General features: G+C 36.4%; 1 protein-coding gene across 1 annotated transcript in view; it reads left to right on the plus strand.

The window, feature by feature from the left end:
• Window positions 1–5,044: 5,044 nt before the first annotated feature.
• Window positions 5,045–23,572, plus strand: part of agap3 (ArfGAP with GTPase domain, ankyrin repeat and PH domain 3) — a 141,198-nt gene continuing 122,670 nt past the window's right edge. Inside the window, exon 1 of the mRNA XM_044133359.1 lies at window positions 5,045–5,862. Coding sequence (XP_043989294.1) covers window positions 5,499–5,862 — 364 coding nt within the window. The 5' untranslated portion in view covers window positions 5,045–5,498. The remainder of the gene's footprint in view (window positions 5,863–23,572) is intronic.

The following is a 23,572-nucleotide window of genomic DNA, read 5'->3' on the forward strand; positions in this document are numbered from 1 at the left end:
ATCTTTAGGAAGACAACAACACATGACAAATTGCACAGTTTAATTATCTATGTAGAAAATAACTAAGCCAAAGTAGCAGTGTGTTTCTACAATGAATGCCCTGTCTTTAGATGACGTAAAACAACTTTTAACAGCAAATATCCAATAAAATATTTTTCTATATAACCTTATCAGTTTCTCGTAACGCTGTGAAACACTTCCATCTACTTTTGGAAATGTTATGTCATGTTTATTATGGTTTGCACCTGCTTATAACGTTTTTAAGATTCTATCACAGCATTAAGTCTGGACATCAAATCAATTGTTCCAGACATCTTGAACACCGTTACACATGTGGCTAAGATCGTCTGACTCTACCGTATTTTGGTATTTAGTTCACAGTCAAGTCAGTACTTGAAAAATTTCTAGGATAAGGATGATCGTGAAATAAATGCCAAATATTGAGAGAAGAGGAGACAAAATTACACTTATATTAATCCATCCAGTAAAGATAACTTTCAGGACCTGATATTTTAAGCAAAAACATACCAGTACCAAGAAGAAGGTACATTGCAGCAAACTCAAAGTTCTGCATGATTGTGAAGTCTTTTCAATATTTTTATTAGACAAAAACAAACAATTTAATCTAATAGCCCTACATAATACCCATGCACTCATCTATCATCCCCACATTTGTAAAGAATTTACTTGTTTGTAATTTATTCTCAGAATAAATGCAAATGTTTCAGGAAGACCAGGGAACACACCAGATAGGCCAAAGATAAAGTTTTAGATTCTGTAATAGCCATCTTATGATTTCATTCCCACATCTGAAAATCTTAAAAATATGGCATGACAACAAAACTACAGAGACATGGCCATTGACCTTTATTGGCAGGTCAACAAGCAGAGTATTAATTAAGGAATCAGTAGTGACCCATGGTAACTGAAACTGAACATTACACATCGCTCCACACATACAGTATAACCCCTGTAACAAGGCAGCCTTTTGCAACTGGATTTATAGTGCAGACAAGTTTTATCCATCTCTAGAACAGCATCAAAAACTCTTCCAAAGCTTCAAGAAACTTAAATAGTCTCAGCTGTGACGGACAGAACCATCTTTAATTCACAGGGGACTCCACCAATTTACAATTTTCATGAATTGAAAATTTTTTATGAATATATTTTGTGTTTTATCCCTCACTATAAACAGCATTATGACTCACTACAAAAAGATAACCACAAACAATTCCCCCCACTTTTCCATGGCCTTTCCCAGAACCTACAAAAGGTTTCTGGACCCTATTTGTCCAAACACCTTGGAGAGGACACAGAAAAGACAGGTGAGTCATTCTATCTTAACATCTCCACATTTTCCATCCACACTTAACAGATTCTACACAAACATTTGCTTAAGTTTTACTAACCATTAGCTCGTCTTTGTTTTGAGTAACAATTATCTTCCCCTCACAGGCAGTCACCTCACTCCATTGAGGAGAAGTTGTGCAAAGCACCGAACAAACGTTATTAAATTATTAAAATACTCAAATATTCAATAAATAGTTAGAACTTCTTGTGCTAATGATGTGCTGACTATTAAAACTGTTGAGCATGTAACCTTCAGACAACTATCTAGAAATTGTATCCCAAAAATGAAGCAGACTTGTAACTCCATAATCCCCTTCATGGTGACAGGTTTAATTTGATAATTTCATCATGTCACATATGAGAGCAGCCTGTTTGAGCAACTGTCTTGAAATGCAGTAACACTTGTCTTGTGCCTCCATTAGCTCAAATATAAATTAACATAGCCTCCAATGCCATTACATCACCATCTAGGCTTTCCCAAACTGATGAAAGGAAAATAGATTTTAGTACATCAACTTCTGAATTAGACAAAAGGTAACAAAACATTCTTTAAATTGTTTCACATTATTCTCCAGTTACCCTTGATCTTGGCTTAATTTGGCATAATAATAGCTCTAATATTTGAACAAAGTTCTGTGTTCAAGTATATAAAAGGAAGACATTTATACCTTGCATATAAATTTCCATTTCTATGCATTAGTTACTTTACAATATTTATGTGGCTTATCTGTGGCTATGTAGTGATGGTAAAGTAGCTTCATTATTTCTCTTTGTAAAGAATAGGATATTAGTTCATTCCAATTGAAATACTTTCAGGCAGGTCTCAAACGTGAAGGCTTTCGATGCAAGATCTTATTAATGTGAACAAATTTAGCTGGAAGATTTGCATTTAATTCATATCTAGAAAAGTCAAAATGAAAATCCATAATTTAGGAGGTTTCAGGCAGCTTAATTATTCTGGTCAGCTCGCTTTTGCACTAAGGCAGGTCTCACAGGCCTTGGGTTCAATTAGGGGAAGAAATAAAATTTTTAAAATTTGCTCATTACTTCAGCCTGTGCTGTTTTGAGAACTAAAAAAAAAAATTTTTTTAAATAAAAAAGTTTCTATTTTCTACAGTTTTTGATGGTTGAGCACAGGTATTTGAAAACATGTTTTTTTCCCCCAAGAATTACTTACAGTTAAATAATTAAAGAAGACAATGGAGGTATGTTGAAATGGATGGGGATGAGTATGTGAAGTAATGAGTGACAGATGGGAATGAAGAAGATTGAAGTACGTTTCCACTTCAATCTTCTTCACATTAAACAAATCGCACTTGACCTGAATGGGGAGAAAAAAAGCACGTTTTAAACAACTTAAATCTAAACCTATGTTAAAATATTTCCGCATTTGTTAGCCACCGGATGTCACTTAAAGCTCTGAGATTTTTTTCTTCTTCAAATATATATATTTGTTGGTAGAAAACACGATTTCATAGTATAGCTTAAGCACAAGTGGAGCATTAAATAAAAATGCTCAGGAACATAGCAAAATACTGCAGGGATATTAATGATTTTTGCTGCAGATATTGATTTAACCAAAAGGGTGAGACGAATGAAAAAGTTTCATGTTTGACCAACAGATGGTAGCAGAAGGCTGAGAATAAAGAAAACACAGGCAGTACTTTGCAGTGAAAGGAGTATGGATTTCACATTTGTGTCATCTACACTGTTCATAGTTTCCAGAAATTTCTATTAATGTTAGCCTTAGTATGTTTCTTTAAATTACTTATTATGTCCTGAGAATGTTTGTAAAGACTTACTCTCTGTGAATCATCTTTCCTACTTGAAAAGGCAAGAGAGCTGCATCATTTATTTTGGAAATCATAAATAATGATCTTAATCTTCAAAGCAATGGATTCATCTTGTGAGTGAATATATAATTGCTCAGACAAGATAATGATGCTGCAGCACCAAAGGAAGAAAGAAAAGTTGCTCTGTAAAGTGCATTATCATCTCTGCATTCATTCTCAACAGGTCTTGTTGCATAACAAATTAGATTGATTCAATTACATAAACAGGAGCATTAGCATTTAGCTGCCAGCATCTCAAAGGCACTAATTTAGCGTTGTATGTGGAATTATCAATGACCAAGTTTTTGAAGATGTAAAATGTGCCACGTTTGATATTTTCTAATCTCATGTAGTTCATGAAAGTTCTTGAGTGCTCAAAGCAAAAGTGAATAATCTCAATGGAAGCTCAATTTGAATGGCTTTTAAGAACATTGACTTTTTTTTTTTTACAGTTCCAAGTTAATAATGTGTAAAAAGAGTTTTAAAGCAGCGGGTGGAGAGCTGAGAGAACCATAAAGATAGCTTTCATTAAACTGTCTTTGGATTACTGTAATTGTTTTAAAAACTGTCTTAAGTTTGAGTTTTGCAGACTTCCTTTTAAAAAAAAATAACAATGCAGTGAAAATATTATTGATATAATGGTTTCTGTTTTGCTTTAAGAGTTGATTTTACATTTTTTTTATCTAGAACTTATTGCTGCAATAGGAACAGATTATGACTGACAGTCACAGCCATCTGGCCTTTAACAGCTGCTGCATTCAAGCCATGAGGGCAGTCTAGTTATTCCTTGGGAAAATCAAATCAGATAAGAGCCAATTCTAATCAAACTCCTTACATGAACACTTGATGGAGTATGCATTGACATCATAAGTGCCATGGCTTTGAGTCTTCAGCTGTCATGTTCTTTCTTGCTCTCCAATGTAGCTGGGAGCATGCTTGTTTGCTGAATATGTGACCCCAGTGCCAACTTCCATAAACTGAAACTGGCTTTTATTCAAGGCTGCTGCAGTGAAATGAGAGCTTGGAATCTGCCTTCACAGTAATCTCTTAAAACTGAGAACATTTTGTATGTTGTCAGAGTAGCTTCAGCTCCTTGAGAAAGTATTCAAAGGTCTAAAACTTTTTCACATTTGGCCACTTTACAACTACAAACTTCAAAAGATTTGATTTTGGATGTGCATGACAGTCCAAACATAAATTAGAGTGTAATTAGGTAGAGGGGAAAATGATAACTTATTTTATTTTGTTAATCCTCTAAAGTAGGTGTGGCATTCATTTGTATTCACACATTGTTTAAACATATGAGAATACCCACCACTCTAAATACAGTGAAAGGTGGCTGGACTTGGGGGGCTGAACAAAAATGCATGCTACCCTGGTCGGATTTTTATTTGTGGAAAAAATGTATAAGCCATATGCTTTATCATTCAGTCCACAATCATTTTAATTGGTCTATTACATGAAATACAAGTAAGATAAATAGGAAATTATGACTTAGTAATTAGAAAATGTAAACAAAATAATAATAATTAAAACCTGAATGTATCTGTCAATCACTGTGTACTGAACATAGCAAGGAAAGCCCCATAAAACCCCATATTCTGAACGAATGTACTTGCACATACTTAGGAATGAGACATACATACACACACACCACACGTATATATATATAATCCTTTCCGTGTGTATCTTGTTGTTGTTCACTTTCTCTGTTGCATAATTGCCAGGTAGGTTATTGTGATGATTTGCACGTTGTGATTTTGCCCTTCCACACCCTCCCCACCATCTCATGCACGATTACGTGATGGGTGACGTTTCACCATGCGGAGGAGGGCCCTGGGCAGGGACTACATGGACCAACGAGAACTGAACACTGTTTCATTTCAGTGCAGAAACAACGGCGTTCAACGCGAGTGGACCAGGGCGCCGCGCAGAAGCCCATTGTCTGCTTCAAACAGGGCAACTACGGGAAACGGCTTTGACCAAAACAGCGGTGTGGGAGGAGTGTCCGAGTGGTAGGCACTGCGGGTTTGTTAAGACACAGAAAAAAAGAGGGGGGGCCCTGGACAAGATCTGGCCAATAACGGAAAATGAACCTCAGTCAAGTTGCGTTAATATGAACCGCGTTTTGTTGCAGTTGGCGACCAACTATTGATGCTTCTGTGTTGATCGCTTTACAGACCACCGCATCGCGCGAACTTCTTTTGTTCGCATCGCCTGAGTCCTAATTTCTAGCCTCCACATTTGCGTTGTCGCTGAAGAAGACTTAGCCGCTCCATTTAAAAAAAGAAAAGAAAGAAGAGAAAACAACCAATAATGAATTTCCAGTCGAGCGTCCCAGGGTCCGGTATCTCGCAGCAATCTCAGCCAGCCATGCCCACTCCAGGGACGGTCCCGGCGCCCGTCCCGGTACCCCAGTCCATCCCGTCCCAGTTCGGATCCGGATCGTCTGCGAGCTCAGGGGCCGGTCAGTTCGGTTCGGGGACTGTTTCGGGTCAGGCTGCACAGTCCGGTCCGGCCGGTTCGCAGTTTGTTTTGTCCAACTCAGCAGCCATCAGAGCGGAGATCCATCGGTTCGAGTCCGTCCACCCGAACATCTACGCCATCTACGACCTAATCGAGCGCATCGACGACCTGGCTCTGCAGAACCAGATCAGAGAGCATGTCATCTCTATTGAAGGTGAGTAATTTCATAACCATTTAGTGGTTTCATTCATTAAAAGGATGGGATGTTATTTAATTCAGGGATGGGGATAATGGGGAGCGTTTCCTGCCTTTTATTCCCACTTGGTAACAATGTCATAGGCACAACCCTAGTGTCAACAATCGCACTTGGAGGATGGGGGCGTAGTCTATCTCATGCTCCTTGTTCACGGATCGAACTGCACCCATGCACTGCAGTGTGAACAATAACAGAGCTCAGCTGCCTCACAGGAGGCACTGTGCAATCAGTCCTCTGAAAATGAGCTCTGCTGCCTAATGGGATTTGCTTTTGTTCTGACACTGACCTGTAATGAGAGGGAGATCTAGTTTGGCTAATAGAAGCAGATGCTGCCAAATATAAAATCATGTTTCCTGAAAGTGACACACAGGAAAAACCCTTTCAAAACAGTAGAAGGGTAAAGAAAGATCGATTGACAGTAGGGATTCTATCCATCCATTCTTCCTTCCTTGCCATGTTTGTGTCTAAACTCTTGCTTGACAATTTCTCAACTTTAATTTGAATCGCCTTTCTATTAATTGAGAAGTATGCTTTTGTCACTGTGATGCTGAAAATGAAACCCCACATCGTCTTTATCTTTCTAGAGGACAATTGAAGGATTTGACTGGGGCTGCATGATTTCAGGAACTTCTTTAAGGCAGTAAATTGCAATACTGGCATCAATTACAATCAATCCTCATTTCACTGACATTTATCTTTCTTTACCACAACACAATACCTTCACATTCTCCTTCACTTTTTGCATCTCGGCCACTAAAGAAACACACTTGGTGTGAATGTTTAGGGAAGCTGGAGCCCCTTCATCACCACAGAAGTCATAGATAGAAGAGCATGAATACATGGCACTTGAATGCCACCAAAAATTGCATCCTAACAATTTTTTGCAGTTGGAATAGTGTGATGACAAATGCGATTTGATTTCTTTTGCAGCACTAGTTTTGACTCGCATTTGCTTGATATTTGTGAACACTTATAAGTCCACCTGCATTGGCACCTTAAGAAAAGTAACCTTATATCATGATGCTGCCACCACCATTTGGTGCTACTTTCAGAGAGTCTCTTATTTTGCTTGGCAAGCAGAACTTTTAGAAGATGGCCATCCAGCTTTGGAGAGTGACAGCAATATGTCAGCTGCAGTTGATGCACTGCCTCTTGTAAGCTTCTTAAATTATAGTAGCAGTTGTCCTTTTTTGTCACCCTGCCTGTCATCCAGCTCTTTATCCAGTCATTTCCTGAGAGTACATTGTTAGTCGGAATTGGGCAACTATAGGTTTGAAAGAGTACTGTTGCCACTCAAAATATTCATTTAAAATCAAAAGTGAGCAAAAATACATCAAAGTATCTGTTTGTCTGTAGCTCATTGGCATTTGGATACATTTTAAGCACAATAAAATCTGTTCATTTTTTAGCAGGTACATTTGACATTTAGATTTTGTTCTTCCAACAGCCATACATAAGAATAACGAATGCACATATCTCCATATTTAAGTAAGGTGAGTGAGTAAGCTGATGATGGTGTATTAGATTCTAGAAAAAGTTCCCCATTTCTCAGTGTGCTAACACTACCTGAAATAAATGTTGAAACCATATATTTTATATATACTGTGTGCGGGAAAAGATAAATAACCTTTACCAAAGTTATTTCTGTTTGCTAAATGTTTTCAAATCAGTGAGTTTGAGAATTGTCAGATATTTAATTTTTAACCTTCTTCAAACTTTGACTTTACATGACTTATATGACTTTATGACTTTTTTTAGCTGTATTATCTGGATCAAGTGTTTTGGCCATTCCCCCTATGAGCTTCTCATAATAGTTTGTTGGAATCTTGGATCTTTTCTCCTGACAGAGAAGAAGATGTCCCATAATGGTACCACCCTCATATTTCACAGTTGGAATGATATTCTTAGGTTTGTGAGCTTCCTCTCTTTTCTTCCAAATATAATGAAGCTCGTCGTGGCCAAACACTTTTATTTTAGTTTCATCAGCCCATTGGAAACATCTCCAGAAATGAAAGTATTTTTCTCTGAGTGCATTTGGGAATATGGCTGGATATTCCCATCCTCTTTATACTTGCATACAAATGTTTGAGCAGATGAACATGACTATTTCCGGTATCTGGACTTTACATCAACAGGACCACAATTTTTTTCTTGATGCCTTGTCTAATTTTTTTTTCTGTAATGATACTGAAGGAATCTGTGTCTGTAAGGTGTTGTCTTGAAATGAACTGGAATGTGTGCTTCCAATTAACTTAAATTTTGTAAATTATCCTATCCAAAACATACAAAGCTAAGGGATCAATATGAGTTTTTGAAAATCCTTCAAGTGCATTGTAATCTAATTGCATGTAAACTCATGAATTTGAGGAAAGTGAAAACATTTTCTTTTTCTCATTATTCAAGCATTTAGGAGCAGTCCTGCAGCGTGCCAGAAGTGTATTCCAAATTTTTGGTGCATAAAAACAGAAGGCTGCTTCAATATGTTGTGTTTGTACTTTTTGTTGCGATCCAGCCATGCAAACTGCACTTATTGAAACCAGGTCTCGGAGTGGAACTTTTCAGGAACATCCCCTGTGGAGGGGTGAAGTACTGTGCAGGTGTAAAAGTGCACATCCACAGAACACATGTCTGCAGGGTTTGTTCTACACATGCACAAGCAGATAACAAAAACCACAGCGTATTGCATTGTGCTGTTGTGCTACCAGCTTTAATTTAACAGAACTTCCAATATAGAATATATTTGTTAAATGAGCATTTGGTTCGTCAGAGATGTGTTGCTATTTTCCAAATGAAAACGGTGACACTCGTCTCTCAGCAACACTGACAGACGAGATACTAAAATCACAGCGCCGTATAATGCCCTGGCAGGACAACTACGGCAGATTCAAGGTCTCTTGACAGTCTCATTTAAACATAGAACGTTTTCCCCAATCAATGTCTGAAAATACCAGCAGTTTCCAGACATGATGAAAACAGGAGCTGTTAATTTCCGGAAGCTACGACAGAGTTGACGGTCTGTGTCAGAGGTTTTCAAAGTGTGGGAGAGCTCGCATTTAGGCCTTTGAATCTTTTGGCACTTTTTTTGTTTCCTTTTATAATCGACCGATGTTTCTTTAAGGAGGTTTACATTTTCCAGAGAGGCTTTTGTTGCGATGGGAGCATTGGTATCAACATGTAATTTTAAAACGAAACTATCCATTAAACTGCTGAGAGAAGGCCAGGGGCTTGTAACAGATGAAGAGAGAGCTTGGATGAATTCGTCAGCAGTGGTTTCTGTGATGTAAACCATAGAAAATGGGATTCACCCTTCACCACCACCTTTGGGGCTTTATCGATTCTTATTTAAATGCACTGGGTCTCACAGTTTGACAGATTTAATATTTACACAATGATCCAATTAGATTTTGACATTATGACTAAGTGAATGCACTGTACAAGTTATAACAATTGAGGCAAAGAAATGCAGTCTTATGCGGAAAATTATGCATCATAATGAGGACATTTATGATAATGTGACTTGTTTAAACATGGTGGCTTATATAGACCACATAGTGTAACAGTCACCATAGCCATACAAAAAGCTGGATATTTTCTATAATGGAAGAAAGACTATATTAAGAATTGTGTGAATTTTGTTAAAATTTTAAGAAATAAAGGATTTTCTTTTGGTTTTCAGGTGCTTTATTTGAATGGTTGCATTTTTTTCTTTACAATAAAGGAATGTATTTAATTTGTGTGTTGATGGAATAGCACTGGAACCTTTTATCTCCCTTATGGGCTTTAAACATAAAGACAAGATATTCTTTCTCTGTCTTGTCTTTACTGCCTTGAAAAGGAGAACAATCCCAACCTAATAACAAACTGTAAAATTGATTCTCTATAAGTGCTTAGAATTCCTTCACAGGATAAGTTTGGGTGGTTGAACGTAACTTTTATTGTTGATTTGCATTCCTTCAGACTTATGTATTTTCTTGTGCGTTCTCATAGAAAACACTGCACGTGTTTGCTGCTGTGCATCTGTCCAAAGAACATCATTCCAGAAGCTCTGCTTCTCCTCCAAGTCCTGGACTTAATCTGTTTTCTCTCTGACAAACTTCAGTCTGATCTTTGTATTTCTTAGAGAGCAAAGGTTTCCTTCTTGCACACCTCTTAAAAAAGTTAAGCTTGTGGAGTCTCATTCTGATTGTACAGGAATGGAGTTTCAGATAAAAAGCAGTGCCGGTTCTATTTTGACATTTTACAGTTTTTGGAGACTTCTTTTTGCATATTGACGTCTGCTCTTATGGTGAACATTCTTGGACATCCAAACCTAATCATATTCTTGGTTATTTAAAATTTTTACTTTTTTTTTTTGTACATTGTGTTATGACTGATTTGAAATTCTTATGAGACATCATTAAACCTACCAGATTCATAAACTGGTACAGTCATCTTTCTGAAAGCCTCTGACAGCATTTTTGATCTTATTGTGATGTTCACTCTTACACACCAAACTAATATATGAGATCCAAACAGGGAAAACTGTCTTCAAAATGCTGGGTAATACTATTCTCATCATGTACCCCTGATGTGAAATCTCAGCAATTTCTTGTGGAAGTAAACGTGGGAGTGTGCTAACTTTTTTTCTCTTCCCAAATTGTATAAAAAAATAAAAAAATAAATAATTAACAGAAATTTTAAATGTTTACCAGAAATTCTCAGCATTGTTCAAATTGATTTTAACAGTCCATACATCCAAATGTACTAGAAAAATATACAGGCTTTTATAAAGCATGGTAAGACATTCAGAATTTTTATATCCCTTTGATAAAACACCTGTAGCTGGAGGTAAGAAGTCTGTGCCTTTTCATCACTTGAAACAAGATGAGGTTCTGCTATTGATTCAAACTTTGAGATCCTTTGAAGAGCAGCAAGAACCGACTTTGACTGACTTGTCTTCACCTGCACTGTATAGAGCCGCAGATCTATGCTTCTCAATCTTGCATCATTGCAGAGTCTGTTGCTAAGAAACCAGTGGCTCATGCATTTAGCTAGAGAAAGAGTGAATAGAAATTACAGCCCCCTACAAAATGAATTCCCATTGCTACGAAGGTCTCCCTCTTGTTTTGTTGATTAATAAAACCTTGCTTTTATATGGTGGTGACACAACGGCCCTGTTTTTTTTTTTTGCCTCGTGATATTCATTTTTCTGTAGTGACTGACATTTGGGGTGCTGTTTGTTTCTGTGAACCTTCTTCTATACGCAGTTAGCCAATGATATGTAAGAAGAAGTGGCGTTTTTACATTTTCTTTTATTTTTTAGTGCTCCACTGCTTTTATTAAAAGTGGTGTTCTTTTAAATGAAGGCGATTAAATCTGAGATACTGGAGAAGCATTACATTCCTGTTGAGCTATAAGAATCACCGGGTCAAAATGTAGGAGTGAATTGGTCAAAAAAAAAGTTACAAATCTATTCCAGTAGACTTTAATTAAATATGGCTGAAATCGTTAGGTCATAGGTCAAAGATTTCTCCACAATACACTTTAAAAGTGTACTGTGTATTGTAAAAAGTGTTTATATGAATGTTTTTTGCAGATTAAGCTCTGTGACCTACATATTTAGAAAGGATCACCAATGGTACAACATATGCTCATATAGAAATCAGTTTGTCCTCAATTAGCAAATTTGTTAAAATCAAGTATAAGTTTTTTATTTATTTATTTTTTTTAATTTTTAACAGTATTACCAAAAGTCTGTCATGTCAGAAGAACAGCAAACATTACTTAATGTATGACTTGGAAAGGTCCCAGGATTCGATCTCAGTCTCTTTATTTACAGCTCCAGCTAAACTGACTCTAAACATATCAGACTTTAATTTTGTTCTACCTTGAGCTGAGAATTAGATTGGATGAGTGTGTGAGGGATAAAATTACTGAGGCATGGAGACAGCTGCACAGATGTTATCTGTAATATAATTTTGGATATATAAAATATATTGAAGTTAATATAGAAGACAGTGCTATTAAAAAAGACAGCACCCTCGGAATATTGTGCTTTGTACAATTCTCAAGAAATTATAACCATGTTACAATTGCAAATTTCATTGTGTTTTATTACTACTTTATATGATGGACCGTATGGGGGGGAAGAAAATCTTGAAATATAGTTTGCAATCGTATTCAGCCATACTTTGTATAATCACATTTTTCTGAAATTCCAACTGCAAGCCTTTTGGAGAATATCGACCGGTTTTGGTTGGTAATTTTTTTGCCCATTCTTTTTTGCAAAATAGCTCACCTTTGGTCAGGCTGGATGAAGAGAGAGCAAGTGTAAACACACATTCTGGCCACAGGTTTTTGCTTGGTTTTAGATCTGGATCCAGTGACATTCTACCATTTGAATATGATTTGATCTGAACCATAATGTTGGAGCTCTGGATGTATTTTTAGTGACCTTATAGTTCTGGAAGAGGACAAGGACATTAAACATACATCCCTCCTGCCCTATATTGAGTCCCATCTTTGTGCCCTTCGACTCCGACCACCTTTTCTGTGTCTGCTAAAGAAAAACTCCCCCACATGTTGAGGGCTCTGTCATCAACACGTTTCACAGTGAGGGTAATGCATATGGTCCAGTTTCTGTCACACTGTGTTTTGTTTGTAGACCAAAAGATCCAGCCTTTATTTCATGTTACTAGATCACCCTCACCCTGTCTGTGTCCCCTACATGGCTTATTACTAACTACAAATGGGAATTTTGTCTTTCTTTTAACAAAGCCCTTCTTCCTGCCACTCTTCCATAAAGGTCAGATTTATGAGTCCCATCTTTGTGCCCTTCGATCATCTTTGTGCCCTTCGATCATCTTTGTGCCCTTCGATCTTTGTGCCCTTCGATCATTGTCGTTGGCACGACAATGATTACGTAGTAATCATTGTCGTGCCAACAGATTCTCCCAACTGTGCTGTGAATTTCTTCAGCTTCCAAAGAGTTACCAAGTGCCACTTAGCTGCTTCACTGGTTAATGCTCTCCTTGACTGGCCTATCAGTTTACATGGAGGTCTGTGCCTTAATTTTTATTTTCAGTTCATGGGTTGAACAGAGCCTTTTTCTCTTTCAGCAGAAAGAGAAAAAGGCCGGAAGAGACAATAAAGCCGATAATTAAAATGACATAGATAGTTTTAATTTATCGTACAATTAATTGAATTATCGTTTATCGCAACAGGCCTAGCCACAGTATTTTTCTGCATATGGCAGTAGGACCACAAGGAGGAGGCAGAGAAGCAAATTTATTTCCGATTACCTGTCTCATACTGTAGGACATAGTGACAGTTTTAACAGATATCTAAAAAAAAAACAACTTTTTTATAAAAGTTACCTCCTGCAGCTTTAAGGATATTAGAGAAAGTGTGAACTGAACACAAATCTGAAAAATAAACATTTTTCAGATATTTATGAAAAATTTTCAAAACCATGTTATTTCTCCTCCCCAAGGCACTGTAGCTTCTGGATATCAGCTGATATGTTTATCTGGGAAAGTATTTAATGTATTTGCTGTCTGCACAGCGTGTGTTGAGGGGCAGGTGTTGTTCAGATAAGACTAGGATGAGTGAAGCTTTGATTCCTCCCCGCTTTTTTAGCCTAAAGGTAATATTGTGCATTCTTAGCTGCATGTTGTGATCTAAAGACACAGACATGTGGGTATTTCTTGGGATTTAGTGTTTCATTGTGGTAATATTATTTTGCAACTTATAACTACATTTTATAAAACTGCTAAAGCTAAAACTCCCAGTCACATTTCATGATGGCAGGACCAATGTTGGAGCAAAGGCAGTCACCCAAATCCACAGCTACTCAAGAGGAGTGCTTAGGATTTCCAGAAAGAACCAATAGGTTTGCACAATAGGACATTGTGAGTATGACTGGCAAAATGGATGACACAGAGAGATACAAGAAGCTTAAAGACTGAAGCTTCTGAGCTCTCTGTTGTATTGTGTGGCATCTAGGCAGCTCTCTGGTACAAACTGCATCTTGTTTGAGTGCAGGATCATCTGTATTCTTTTGCCAATAACAGAGAGAATGAAAAAAATAACAATTATTGATAAAATATTGATTTTCTTACGAGCACAAACAATTAACTATGTAAACTGAGGTGAGTCAGATTTTGCAGTTAGTCGTAAAATTTTGGCTGGTCTGTGGCTGTAGCTCATGAACAAGCTGTAGGCTGTCAGGAGAAAGGCCACTGCTCTGTCTGAAGAGCTATAATGCGCTCAATATATTTTAAAATTGTATAAGAGTTTGTGAAGCATTTCTAGATTTAGAAATGTCAGTCAACACCACCAGCTGTGTCTTTTACAAGTCATGTCGGTGTAAATTGCTGTTAATGTGGAATGTTAGTGTTTATAGAGGAGCTCTGTAAGTATTTACTTGTTGTAGCTCTTGTGCCTAAAAAAAGCCTTATGTAAATACATCTGTGAAGTATGGAAACGACTCAAACTTGGCATAATCTTTTCTCTTCTTTCCCCCCCTTAAGGCACATAAACACCACAAATCAACCGGTACATGAAGATAAATATTTGTCTTTGGGATTTAATTAATTAACATTTAAATGACAAATCTTTTATGTCCAAGCCACAAGAGCTGTGTGTGACACACAAATATGGACTTTGATCCCTCTTGTAATGTTGGTTAATCAATCCTGTCAAATGGTTATTTCAAATAGCCATTAGCATAGTTTTCATTATTGCCTGTCACTGTCGCCACATTCATTTTGGTTTAGGGACCTTTTATGTGTTATGTGCTTTAAATGTATAGAAATGCAATTGTTCTAAAAAAACAAGAAAAACCCATACCTCTAAAAATAAGTGCATAGAATCATTTGAACTTACAAAAATAACCAGTTTTCAAATATTCTAGAATAAATTATATAGTTTGTAAGACTCGTTTAACCAATATCTTAAATTACAACAAACCTCTTTGGCTTTAAAAGAAAGGCATAAATAAATTATTGATAATTCAAGGCGCCTACAGAACATATTCTTAAAAAACCCCCATCAGTGATATAATTTGAATTCATTTCTATAAACCATTGAATTAGTGTTATTTGTGGGGCCTAAAATGAGAAGCCTCCAATTTGGCTAAGATTACACGTGCTCAATCAACCCTCACTATTGGTGCATGCATGAGTAATGGGAAAAAAGCTACCATTAATTGAGCTCTGATAACATGATTCACCATGGCAACAGGTGAATAATGCTAGTAACTCCATTTTAATGCATGAGAGCAAGTGATCTGAATATTTGCCCAAGACTTTCATTTAATGCATGTTTTCAGCTCTAACTTCATGGGGACAAAATTCAAGTGACAGGAACTGAAACATGAATCTAACATGACACAGTTTACACAAATCATATTCTGAGTTAATGATGGTCACCTTGACGATTTGCAGTAAACAAAGTGTTTTTATTTTTAAACATCTGTTTCAAATGAGACCACCTCAGTTGAGAGGGTTTTAGTTCATTGGGAGTAAATATTTTAACATGAACTCTCAATTGACACCAAGACTGCATATAAACATCATAAAATCTTCTCTTGTTCTTCCACTACATTTCACAATTTAGATCCTTAAGGATTAATGAGATCAGTTGGAACATGAGTGATCTTTTACTTATGAATGCCCAGGCTTATTTGAACAGTTATTTGTGCAATAAAAATCTTCTACAAAATGTTTGGAGCTAAATTGTAGGATACTTTAGACATATGACGGACACTTTAGGGTTATGTTGAAAGTCTTGCCATCTCTTTTTTTATATGTAATTGTAGTTTTCACAGCACTTCAATGTAGGTTTTTGCTTGTGTGTTCAGACACTGCATGTAACTTGGCAGCATAAATGAAACAGATCGACAGATAAGATGCTTTAACCTCTGAAAGACTTTGAGAAATAGTTTTTTGGTGTGATGAGATCTTACACAGATATTGGCAGTTGTAGGGGTTTACAAAATCAAAGAGATGTGGACACATGTCTGGACATTCTTATATTGCTTTCACTGTTTGTCTCTGAACGGTGCTCTGAAAAGTAATAGGGCACTGTGAGAGGCTAGAATTTAATTATAAGATTGCATAAGGTTCAACAGCAAGGGTAAGTCATTATTTTTTGTAAAATTAAAGAGAGAGGGCACTTGTGTAAACTTCTGATATGTGGTATGTTAAATTTGCATTCTCGCTATTATAAAATGTACTAACTAGTTCACAATTACTTAGGGCGTCCACAAAGCTGAGGTGATGCATATTGGAATGTGTTAATTTGCAAAAGATAGCAAATGATTTTAGATTAACTTTAACACAGATATGTATCTTTTAATTTTTATTTTTGTATGTCTTACTGATGTCACCTCATAATATATATTTATCTTTGTATGCTCTGAGAACACCACCACCATAAAGTCAGATGCACGTGGTCAGCTCCACGTTGTTTTTGATATTTCACAATGTCCACCTCTTTAGGACTGAATTTTTTTTTCAAAGTATTTACTGTAATCTATAAAGTAGTGAAACTGAGAGCTTTTTTTTTGCAACGCTTTGACTTGCCATTGATAATTTAAACCATTTCGATTTCTTTTTAAAGCCTATCAGAAAATGTAAAAACAATTCAGGAAATATTTTTTTCTGCTGTGTGAAGTCTTTTTCTTATATATATATATATATATATATATATATATATATATATATATATATAAGCGGAGAGGTGACGTCAAGTCACATTGTGAAAGGGCGGTCACTGTAAAACCGGGTTTACTCTTTTACTATCAAGTGATAATAGATCTGATAAACTGGGGTTAACATCTTACACTAGAGTTTTGCATGGTAAATGTAGTTGGTGTTAGACAGCAGTCTCAATTTATATTCTCAGAAAATATAAATTCTTACCTTAACTCATATTTCTAAAACACTGCAAACATTTCCAAATGTACTTTGTTTTATGGCAGAGTGGGTATGAAAGAAAATAACTAAATAAAATGAAAGAGCAACCTTGCTGTCCCCCATTTAGCCTTCGCTTTGCTTACAGAAAGTTACTTTGTGTTGCTCTCTCACAGCCTGAATGAAATACAGACATGCTTTGACAAATTCGGCGTTTAAATAGCTTCTTTTATCCCTGTGCTTTCCTTGATTTAAATTTAAACACCTAATTGATGCTGAAATGGTCTACTTAGCACCTTCTTCTTTCACAAAGTTGACAGTGTGAACTGGAAATACGTATATGTACGTATATGTGTATTCTGATCAGAAAAAGGTTAAACATTTTTTATTTTTTGACCTAAAAATATTTATTGAACTTTTAATTGGGTAAATTATCATACTGTAGATATCTTGTGTCTTAAACAATTTGAATTGGTCCAGCATATGTAGTTTAAAAATTTATTTTGCTTTATTTTCAGTCCAAGAAGACATTCACGAGATTATTAAACTCTTCTGATTTCCAGCTGACATAAGGAAACACCTTGATCTTGTGGGTTTTTTTAGTCTTAAGTTTCATTCAAAACCTCAAAAGCAATAATTTCATCTTGCTGCACTTCAAGTTTATGTCACGTATGTTCTTTGTCATAATGTAGTAGCCACAGCCTGTCTCCCCTGACAGATCCTCATCAGATAACACGACTGTTCACGCATGACTCCCTTTGTTTTTACACTTTCTTCCAGAGAGCTTCAGACTGCTCATTGCAGCTCTATTGAAATTCATTTTACCAGTGCATGGTCACTCCTGACTGCAGGTCAGCAGAGATGAGCTGAACTGGTGAGCTGTAAACAGAGACACCATCTGAGGGCCCGGGCAGGTCTTCAGGGTCAGAGTTCAGTCTCTGCATCGGCCCCGCTGTCTTCGCTCGACTGCAACAACACAACATTGGCTCATTGAATATGACGCTGTCCTCCACTGCAGAATGTCCTCCATTGTGCCACTTAACAAAGGCCCCCTCTCTCCTGTTGATGGATGTCTAATTTTTTTCCTAATGTTCGAAATGCAGAAGAGCAGGAAAAAGGCGGTCGGGAAAATGTTGTGCATACTCATTCTTATCTCTCGTGAATAAAGTAAAGGACTTTCTCTCACATTTTTGTCATAAGAGTTGTAAGTGTTAGGATTGTAAGTCCTAATCTAAACTTTGGTTGAAGGAAATTGTCAATGAAATGCTGGTTGGGCTTTTTTTAATGCCCTTTTGTTAAAGAAAATGTAAACAGTTAATCCAACTTAAAGGAAAGAAGAAAATTGACACCAACAGTATTTCTTGTGGGCTTAAGATGACAATTTTCTCCTGGGCGTTGAAAAATTAGAGGTCATCTCTGGCCATTTGATCAAATAGTTGAGAGTGATTTGGTTGGTTAGTTGGCCAGTAGTCCTTGATCTGCAAAAGAAGAGATCACATTATCATTACCAAACAGTGAAGCCATCAGAAAGACTTGGATCGTAACTTGTATTGACTAGTTGTCTGTTTTTGACCTGTCAGCACAAATGTAAGGAGATTGTGGTTTCTCTTTATTAACTATAATATTAGAAAATACAAGCAAATAGTTAAAAATATTTTTATAAAAGTATCAAGTAATATTGATTTTAAATGTACTGAACTGGGATTATGCTGCTGCTTTTTGTATAGCAAACAGCAAGCTGGATCTTGTTTGATTCAAATGATTAATGGTTACTAATATGAATACTGATGCCATTTTTAATTTTTTTATTCTTTCCTCAAAAAATTGTAAACAGTATTTTGTTTACTGCTTAAAACCAGTGCATTCTGACAAAAAGGAGAGAACAATCAGTATTTCACAACTGCTAATATCTAGAGGTATAATAATGCAGTTGGCAAAAATCTTCTGGACCATATAGCTAAAGTCAAATTATAAATTTTTTTCTGTATACTTGTACAGTTGGCACTCTAAACATGGGATATCATTTGACAAGTCTTTGGCTGGTGAGGACTTTATTAGCCATCAAGATTTGTTGAAAACTGGACCTTTTTAGCCCATAGCTTCCATTAACATTTAGCCTAAAGACATTGAATGTCTTTGTTTGCCAATTAAGAAAACCCTTACAACCTTCAAGCCACATTTACACATCAGCATTTTTATGTAAAGGTCTTTACACTTTTCAACCATATTTTCATGTTGTAGATATAGAAGGTCATATTCTTCTATTTCTATGCAACATTTAGTTTTGGGGGGATTACGTTGGTGTCAGATTAAATTTGCTATAGGCTACTCTCTTTTTTTCAGTTTGTGCATGAGCCATGTCCTATGTTGGATATACTCATGTTTCCTGCCAGTGGGGAAGGGCTGAAAGCAGATGGCCACTGATAGAGGAAGGGTTTTGGGAAGCAGTGAGTGAGCAACAGATGGAAAGGCGCATATGCCTCCAAGTCCCCTCAGCTTGCCAGCAGTCCCGTGACTAACTGTGGGAAGATACTGGCCTGGTCCAGGTTGGGGATGGATAGAGGATCTTGGGGAAGAATGAAGTGTGCCCAGAATAGAAAAGACGTCCACTTTGTATCTGGAAACGTCCTCCGTGGAAGGATTCAAATCCCATTCAGCTGAGGATTCCATTTTATCCATCCATCTATCCATTTTCTATCTTTAGCCTGTTTGGGATTGTGAGGGGACTGGTGCCTTCTCCAGTAGAGGTGGGGTACACCCTGGGCAGGTTGCCACATCATCACCGAGCCAAGATCAATTTTACTTCAGTTATTTATATAGCATCGAGTCACTGAAAGTAATCTCAGACGCAGCTCGAAACCAATTAGATTAAATCTTATTTAAGTCACAAACTCAGATTCACTTTCAGTCTAACAAAAGTCTCATTGATACAATTAAGGTATAGCTTCAAAGAATTTGATTCAGTAATTCACAATATGGTTTAGTAAAAAGTTGTCTGAGAAAATAAAAAAAAAGAAAATTCCTCAATAACAGCAAAAGAAAATAATTTTTTTTCGCTGAGAGCCATCTTGTACTTTTCTAGAATAACAAGACTCAGTAGCCTTTTCTCTTAAAGCACAAACTTCTTAAAGAAACTTTTGCGGCCCTCTGGGAGCCCTCTTTTCTTTCTTGTAAGAATATTCTCGATGAAGAAAATGTGACATACATAATTTTGTGAGCCCATGATGCCGCAGTGTTTGACAGCAGACAGCGCGAGTGTAAAAAGTTAGCCATGTAATTGAGAACACGCAGAGACTATTTAAAGACTGCAGTGCTGTGGAAATTCAGTGTAATTCCCTAAAGGATGTCACTTTTTTATCTGTTACTCTCTGAGAAGGGTGTGTTTTGGTCGACTTGCTGCAGTTTTTTTTTCTATGCCATGTTTAAAATATATAATATTAAATCAGACAGAAACTTTTCTCTTTTAACTCAGTAAAATTGCCAAAATTATTTGGATTTTCTGAAAACCAGAGTAATAAGATTTCCATTGTCAAAGGTAAACGTTTTTACAATTTCGGAAGCCCAGAAGATGTCATGACTTTGTAAGCCTCTGATAAGTTATATTATTTGACGTAAATGGAATCACTTTGGGACGTATTTTAAGGCAAGTCTCAGAGAGGGAGGTGTTTTGGTGCAAAATGTTTATCAGGCCCTGAATAAAAGCAAAATACCTTGTGAAGATGCCAGCTGTAGCTGCTGGTCTGTCCTCAAATCTCCACAATGTTTTAAATTTTGCTAAAGTTTGGAAAAGTTTTCGAATGAAAAATTTGCTGGGCTATGTGGGGGTCGCAAATGGCTGTATGGAGAGTGAACATCCTCATCACAGTAGTTCAGATTTGTTTTACTATTCTTATTGTATAGCATATGTAATAGAGTCACATGTTATGTGTGTGTGTGTGTGTGTGTGTGTGTGGTAGTAAAGGCTGGATGTGAATGCAGCAGTGTGACTTAAATGCTCACACTTGGCTGTAAATAGAATATCCCTACCATATATATATCACTGGCTCTCCGTTTATTTTCAGTGAACTGAGAACAGTTGTGTGGTTAGACCTCTTGTCAGTGCAGCTTGTTTAACATGTGCCAGCTGAGCGTTATCACCCAGGTCCTACATTCCTTTTGGAGATGTCATTGTTTTGATGGTGTTTGGACATGTCCACTGGCCGCATGTTCCCAGCCTTCAAACAACTAAGTCAGGCATTAAGCCAAGTGTGTTTTTACAGTTTATTTTGTTGCTTATTGTTCAAGCTAGACTGTGATAACTACATATTGCTTTAATCAATTTTTTTTTGTAGTAGTAGTAGTTGACTTTGAGGTATTTTTTCACATTTATTTGTTGCATAGTTTTGAGGAGGGATTTGTTTTGAGGACATGGTTTTGATTCTGTGGGAATACGTGGAGAGGAAGTATAATGTGACCCCCACATTTTCTATTTATGCTCCCATTTCCTGTTTTCCCCTCAACTGGAATAGGCTAAAGTCATTCCACTGCTGACTCCCTCTGGCCATGACCCAGGACTAATGTCATGTGGTTCCGTATGCGAACTGCATCTACTACAACCCCTCTTGGAACGAAATTACAGTTCCTATTTTGGACCCAAAACAACTTAGAGGGGCTTTTCAGAAATGCTTCTGTTTGAGAAAAAACAACTCAAAGCGTCAGAGGTTTACAACTATGCTGTTTATAAAAGTTAAATGTGTGGAATATTAAAATCAGAAAAAGTTGAATAAAGTTCAAACCAAAAAAAAGAAAAGAAAATAGTCTCTGATCTTATTTCTGACATTTTCAGATTTAGAATTTTAGACCTATAAATTCTCATATATGGGGATGACAACTGATAAAGTGTAAATGCCATAACTGAGTATTAGTGGGTGAATGCTTTATTGTGCTCCATTTTTCTTATTTTTTCATAGTATATCCCTTGTTTCAGTGTGTTTTCCTGTATGTGAAACTTGGGTTTTTCTTCTTTTGTTCAGCTGGTCTTAAAGTAAGTGAACATGTTTTGGAATATAAAATAAAGCATTTTTCCAATATTCAATTTTATAGACTAACAGACAGAATCAAACAAATACTCTTTAAACTTAGTTGAAGTTTATTTTAAAAGGTACTTTAAATTTGACAAACAGGCCTCATACATGCATGCTCTAATTTTGCTGAATATGACTGCAGTGCATTACATAGAAAGCTGCTCTTGCTAGTGCCAGTAATGTAAAGAAATCAATCTTTATAAGCTGCTCAATCAACTTAGTGGTGTATCTTTGATGTTCCTTGGATAAATAGACAAGTCATACAAGTACAGGAAGAATTCATAGATAGTTTTATTACAAATATCTACCATGAATAATTTAAAGTAACTGTTAAAATAAAGATTTCCCACCTGCACATTTAGTTTTTTTTCTGCCTCTTTTATGCTCTTTTCACTAAAATGTGCAACTCTAGGCTTGTTTTAACTATAAATCTTATGCAGCTTTGGTTTGGAAAAGGACAACATGCAAATCCTCCTTAATAGCCCCAATCCTTAACTTTGCATATGGCCATACACACACAGGCAGACAAAAACTGGCTAAAGTCTCAGGCTTTGGTTTGTCAAAATCATGGTTGTGACTATATAGTCAAATGACGACTATGCTGTAATTTTAACAATTCAAGTGTAACAATGGTGTGATAGTGCAGCTTACTGCAGGCTTTCTATCCAAGGAGATAGCCTAACCAATTAACCTGCCAATGTCAGTTTGTTACACTTGCAATGTCCCCCCGTTTGAACTGAAGGTGCAAAAAAAAAAGCTTACAACTAAATTTATCTGATATTTGTCATATAATTCTGCATACTGTAGGTTTTTGTATCAAAACCAAAATACTGGTAAATAAATGTTATGTATATTATTATACCTTCAATAATCAATATATTGCTATTATATAGATGTATTACAGTGTGGACAGTGTTTGTGATTTTAATATACATTGAAATTACAATCTTCAATACATTCTGCAAACCTTGTCCCAGGTCATAAATCCACTCCAAATTCAACTACAGAAATAGGAAAAATTACACATTTATGATGAAATCTAAAAAAAATAAAGCAAGCACATTTTCTGGGTCTGATTTGTTTAAGATTGAACGAGGTGAAGTGTTTTGATCATTCATTTTTAAGCCATGGATGATGTAGATCCAGAGAGAAAAGGGACCTTGTTTCTACTTGTAATCACACAGTTCAATAGTCACCATCTGTGATGGTTTGGGGGCTTACTTAGTTCACATGGCATGGGTAATTGGCACATCTGTGAAGCTGTCGCTGATCTATAGAGGTTTAGTAATAACAGACGCTGCCGGTAAATCAAATTTTTTAGAAAAAGAATCTTTGCCTGCTTTAACCAGATTTATAACACAATTCCTAACATTCCTTCAAAGTAGTCTATATGGTCCTGGTTTATTTCATTTTCAAACATTTCTTTATTCAGTGATGGGTCTTTTGGTGAATTATGTAATTTTATTGTATTAATATGTAATATCCAAGTTTTGTACGACTCCTGGACTTAAAGGTTTGCATCCTTTGCAGCCATGTTTGTGAACATTTTCCCCGTCAGCCTCACAGTTTGTGATCAATTTATAATTTAAAAAACCCACAATGAATATTTTAAAAAACCTTTCTGCTTAATATAAATGTGAAGCACATAGTTCATGTCAAAACTGGTTGTCCCTTTATTTTATATGTGATTAAAATACATTGAAGTGGAGT

This window comes from Gambusia affinis, linkage group LG12 (assembly GCF_019740435.1).
Source record: "Gambusia affinis linkage group LG12, SWU_Gaff_1.0, whole genome shotgun sequence".
Taxonomy (NCBI): Eukaryota; Metazoa; Chordata; class Actinopteri; order Cyprinodontiformes; family Poeciliidae; genus Gambusia; species Gambusia affinis.